General features: G+C 41.7%; 1 protein-coding gene across 1 annotated transcript in view; it reads right to left on the bottom strand.

Moving 5' to 3' along the window:
* The window catches only part of LOC102861996 (pre-mRNA-splicing factor SPF27-like), a 28,300-nt gene extending 23,629 nt beyond the window's left edge, over window positions 1-4,671 (bottom strand). Inside the window, exon 1 of the mRNA XM_006900871.1 lies at window positions 4,184-4,671. Within this exon, the coding sequence (XP_006900933.1) occupies window positions 4,184-4,671 (488 nt within the window). The remainder of the gene's footprint in view (window positions 1-4,183) is intronic.
* Window positions 4,672-5,992: the final 1,321 nt, after the last annotated feature.

Below are 5,992 nucleotides of genomic sequence, written 5' to 3'. Positions count from 1 at the left end.
CGCTGCGTCGCCCTCGCGCTGCGTCGCCCTTGTTTCCAAGTTCTATCCATGTGAAAGCATCTAATTTAACTTTGTTAATTTTATTAGAATCAAGGTTCTGGTGTGTGGTACAAAACTATGCACATTCTTAATATTGCTTCTCAACTATCTATATACAGAACAGATCATTCAGGAGGCTATGCTCTACGAGGAGGAGTGTGGAATCAGGATTGGAGGAAGACTCATCAACAACCTGCGTTATACAGATGGCATAACTGTGCTTGCTGAAACTGAGGACCTGATGCTCTTGCTACAGAAGGATAGGGATTGCAGCCGTTACTATGGATTGGAGCTCAACATCAAGAGACAAAGATTCTCACCCCTGGTCCAATTAGCAGTATTATGATAGATGGTGAAGAGATTGAGATTGTTAACAGCTTTAGTTTGCTTGACTTCACAGTCAACACTCTTGGCACCAGCAGTCAGGAAAGTAAAAGACATATTGTGATAAGAAAATCTGCTGTTAGGAACCTCTCCAAAGTACTGAAGAGCAATGGTGTAACTCTGGAGACTAAGGTTTTTGTGATCACTTGCTCTGTGTCAGAGAGCTGGAAAATGACTAGGGATAGAAGGAGGATTGATGCTTTCGAGCTGTGGTGTTGGAAAAGAGTATTGAATATTCCATAGACTGCTAAGAAAACGAACATGTTTATCCTGGAGAAAGTTAAACCATGATACTCTTGTAGGCAAGTATTCTGAATCTTTGTCTGACATACTTTGGATATGTTGCAAAAAGCGACCTTGGAGAGGGACATCATGCTTGGGAGGGTGGAGGGACAGTGCAGAAGACCCTCTGTGAGGTGGATTGATTCAGTGACTGGGTTAATTGGGATAGGTGTGTTGGAGATAGTGAGATTGGCACAAGATAGAACAGGGTTTGGGGCTGTTATACATAGTGTTGCTATGAGTTGCAGGCCACTTGATGGCACATAACAACAACAACAACAATGAGTACACAGTAGCACAGAAGAATTTCATGGAACAATTTATATTCAAGAGACAATGGTGATGAAGGAGGAAGTTGAAGCTTCTCTGAAGGAATTGGCAAAATATAAAGCCCCAGGAATTGATGGAATACCAATCGACATATTTCAACAAGCATATGCAGCCCTGAACCTACTCACCAGGTTGTGGAGAACAACCACCTGGCTAACTGACTGGAAGAGATCCATACTTATTCCCATTCTAAAAAAAGGTGATTCAACACGTGTTGAAATTATCAAACAATATCACCAATATCACACACAAGCAAAATCCTTTCGTTGTTGTTGTTATGTGCCATTGAGTGCCATTGAGAGCTCTAAACACTGTTCTATCCTGTGCCAACCTAGCCACCTCAAACGCACTTATTCCCACAGTTCCAGTCACAGAATTGATCCATCTCATCTCAGGTCTTCCTCTCTTTCACATCGTCTCCAGTCTGCCAAACATGATGTCCCTCTCCAAGGACCAATCTCTCCTTGCAACATGCCCAAAATATGTCAGATGAAGCTTCAGAATCCTGGACTCCAAGGAGCATTCCGCCTTCACCTTCTCCAGGACAAAACTGTTTGTTCTCCTAGTAGTCCATGGTATATTCAACACTTTTCTCCAGCACCAAAGCTCAAAAGCATCAATTCTCTTTCTATCAACCCTATTCACTGTCCAACTCTCTGGTGCATAGCATGTAATTGTGAAGACTATAGCCCAGATCAGGCACAACTTAGTCTCCAGCCTGACATCGTTGCTCTTCAGTACTCTTGAGAGGTCTCTCACAGCCGACTTTCCCAATGCAATTCGTCTCTTGATTTCCTGGCTGCTGTTACCAGGAGTGTTGATTGTAGAGCCAAGCAAACTAAAACTGTTAACTCTCTCAATCTCTTCACCATCCATACTGATGCTGCCAATTGGCCCAGTGGTGAGAATCTTTGTTTTCTTGATGTTGAGCTTCAATCCATACAGGAAGCTGCAGTCCTTGACCTTCTGCAGCAAGCGCTTCAGGTCCTCCTCAGTTTCAGCAAGTAGGGTTGTGTGTGTCATCTGCATAATGCAGGTTGTTGATGACTCTTCCACCAATCCTGATGCCACATTCCTCTTTGTACAGCCCAGCGTCTCGGATGATCTGTTCTGCATACTGAAAATTATTCAAATGCAACTGGAACAGTACATTGACAGAGAACTGTCATAAATACAAGCTGAGTTTAGAAGAGGCCGTGGCAATAGAGACATCATTGCCCATGTATGATGGATCTTGGTTGAAAGCAGAAAGTACTAGAGAAATATCTATCTATGTTTCATGAATATGTAATAGCATTTGACTATATGGATCACAACAAATTTTGGCTAACCTCGAGAAAAATGGGAATTCCAGAACTCCTGATTGTGCTCATGAGAAACCTATACTTGGCCCAGAAGGCATTTGTCAGAACAGAGCAAGGTCATTGCATGACTTGTCATCTGATTAGATAAAAAACAAAGAATGAAAAACTAAAACAGTGAGTTTTGTATAAAGAAGGAACTCTGGCGGCCTAATCTGTAGGGAGTTATATTTATAGTGGTTTGGATCTACCAGCGACTTTGGGGGAGAAAGATGGGTGAGCAATGCCCCCCCATTTTTATTTTATATTGGCTTGCTTACAGAGTTAGTATACATTATGTTTCATGCTGTTCTTCATTCATCTTTTGTTTCATACAATCATTCTCATTTTATAAATAAATCACTGTCACCCACTATGCCCACCACTACCCTATCTTTTCAGGTCCTCCTGTGCAATTTATAGCCTTGAAAATCCACTGAATAGTCAGCTCTGAATTAGATGAGACTTGATTACAATTAACTTGAGTTTGAAATATATTTTAAAAGATTTTTAGCTCAGGATGTAATTTCTATTCATTTTTCAAAGTCTCTTTGCAGCATACAGTAACAATGATTTTGTAAATAATTACCTAACTTGGGAGGGACTGGAGAGCATTGTTGTTGTTGACTGCCATCGTGTCAAGCATGACTAACAGTGACCCTATGAAGAAAAGGCCTGAAGCCTTTCTATGACTATCGTCATTTATCAAAGATCATAGACTTTTCAGAAGCATGTTGTTTAGGAAGTGGATGCCATTTTTGCTTCCAAACCTATCTTAAACTGGGAGCTCCCACCGTACACTGTCCACCATGGGTAACTGTTATGACATTTGAAATCCCAATGGCACAAGGTTCAGGATCACAACAACCCCAGATTACCTCAATACAACACACTGACAGAAGCCTTCTGTACCACTTAGAAGAATGTTCCTCCAAAATATAATAACAACCGACTTTTAAATACAAAGGCTCTCCCTGAGGTCTTGTTGACTCTAAACAAGAGCCTTAAATAAAACCCCCCCAACCAACCAGTATAGTATATAGTTGTTGTTATATACCATTGAGTTGCTTGTGATGTATAGTGACCTTATGTGTAGCAGCTCTGAACCCTTTCCTGTCCTGAGCAAATCTCATTAATTTTGACACACCAACCCTCATTGTCCCAGGTACTGTATCAGTCCATCTCATCCAGGGTCTTCCTCTCTGTGATATCCCTCCACCCTTTCGAGCATGATGTCCTCCAGGGATCAATCCCTCCTGGCCACACGCCCAAAGTATGTAAGATGGAGCTTCAAAATCCTAGTCTCCAAGGAAAGACTTGGTTTCACTCTCTCCAAGACAGACGTATTTGTTTTCATGGCAGTTCCTGGTATGCTCAAGACTCTTCTTCAGCACCACAACTCGAAGGCATCTATTCTTCTGTTATCCTTACTCATTGTCCAGCTCTATGAAGCATAACAAGTGATTGAGAAGAGCATGGCCTGTGTTCAACAGCCCTAAGCCCTGCTCTTTCTTGTGCCAATCTCACTGTCTCTCTGACACACCTACCCCAATTACCCCAGTCACTGATTCAATCCACCTCATAGAGGGTCTTTCCCTCCTGTGCTGTCCCTCTATCCTCCCAAGCATGATGTCCTTCTCCAAGGACTGGCTCCTCCTTGCAACATGCCCAATGTATGTCACATGAAGCTTCAGAATCCTTGCCTCCAAGGAGCAGCCCAGTTTAACTCTCTTGAGGATGAACCTGTTCATTTTCTTAGCAGTCCATGGTATATTCAATACTCTTTTCCAACACCACAGCTCAAAGGCATCAATTTTCCTTCTATTATAATATGCTTCTTTAATTTCTGGAGCTCTTTTTGGGTATGTTCAATCATGTGAACCAGATTTTTATTGATTCCCAGCCATTGCTGTGACATTACTTCTAGATTCTCAATTCTAACTGCTTGATGTTCTAACTGGAGCATAGAATTATTTACACATCCTTGCCAGGCAATAATAACGTTTTTCTGACCTGATGAAGGAGCTGTAAGCTCATACCATTTCATACTGAGAAACTCAATTGGTTGTTGATCAGCCAGTCTTTGAAACTCATTTATCATTATGTCGTTTTCAGAACCTGAATAATTTTGGACTATCAGGTAGCTCTGATTGTTCTTTGTAGATCGGTATCTGTGAGTTTCCTCCTCCACCAGTGCCTCAGCCTCTTCATGAATGTTGGGCCCTTCATAACCTTGATCAAAATAAGGCAGGGCATCCACTACAATCTCTCCAGCCACTAAAACTGTACCAGCCATTATTATTACTTAAGGTTTAATAGAAATCTAGAAAATCCTTGTTATGGATTGAAGTTATTCTAAAAAATATCTCAACTTGATTTGCCATAGTTCTCACTGGTTTTGTAGTTCTGCAATAATGTAACCCCCACCCTAACCCCCCTGCCATGATGTGGTATTATGTGATCAGTCTTCCTCTGATGTAAGGAGACAAGGGTGGAATGTTAACACTCTTAATCATATATTTGTCCTTACGTGATGTGAGAAGAGTTTCCTTAGAGTGTGATCTCTGACACCTTTTGTCTGAAAAGAAGTAAAAGGAGAGATAATTGAACAAAGAGAGAGAACTTACTCACAAAGAAATAAGAGCCAGTAGGAACCTCCAAGAGCAAAGAAACACAAAGAGAGCCAACACTCTGATTTGGATTTCTAGCCTTCTGAACTGTAAGAAAAATACATTTCTGTCTGTTAATGTCACACATTGGTGGTTTCTTAGTTCCAGCAGTACCAGACCAAAGTGAGGCATGCAGGAGTAACTGGGAGATCCTCAAGATGCCCTATGGTTTTAGGGATGTTTTGCCCATCACTGGATAGGTTAGAAGAGAATCCTCGATTGGTTTTTTCCATCTCATGATCAAACTTGTTATGTGCTGTCGAGTCACTTGCAACTCAGAGCAATCCTGTGTACAGCAGTTCTGAACTCTGTTCTATCCTGAGCCAACCTTCTTTTCTCTAACATACCTACCCCCTTTAACCCAGTCACTGAGTTAATCCATCTCATCAAGTGTCTTCTTCTCTTGCACTGTCTCTCCACCCTCCCATGCATGATGTCCCTCTCCAAGGACTGGTTACTCCTTGCAAAAAGCCCAAAATAAGTCTGATGGAGCTTCAGAATCCTTACCTCCAAGGAGAAGCCTGGTTTCACCCTCTCCAGGACTGACCTGTTTGTTCTCCTAGCAGTTCTTGGTATATTTAGTACTCTTCTCCAGCACCACTACTCAAAGACATCATTTCTCCTTCTATCACCCCAATCATCATTCAGCTCTCTGATGGATAGCAAGTAATTGTGAAGACCATGACCTGGATCAAGTGCACCTTAGTCTCCAAACTGACATTGTTGGTCATTAGTACTCTAGAGAAGTCCCTGACAGCAGACTTTCTAATGTGATTAGTCTTCTGATTTCCTGGCTGCTGGTACCAAGAATGTTGACTGTAGATCCAAGTAAACTGAAGCTGATCAAACTTAAGTGAATTTAGAAAATTCTGTGGGCTCTAAAATTGGCTACTTAAGCATCTCTGACACTAGACGTTCTGAGGTAAGAACTAAGGTCATCTCAAAGGA

Source organism: Elephantulus edwardii, unplaced genomic scaffold, assembly GCF_000299155.1.
Source record: "Elephantulus edwardii isolate Elephantulus edwardi_28Jun2011 unplaced genomic scaffold, EleEdw1.0 scaffold00298, whole genome shotgun sequence".
NCBI classification, from domain to species: Eukaryota; Metazoa; Chordata; class Mammalia; order Macroscelidea; family Macroscelididae; genus Elephantulus; species Elephantulus edwardii.
This window is presented reverse-complemented; position numbering and strand designations above follow the sequence as displayed.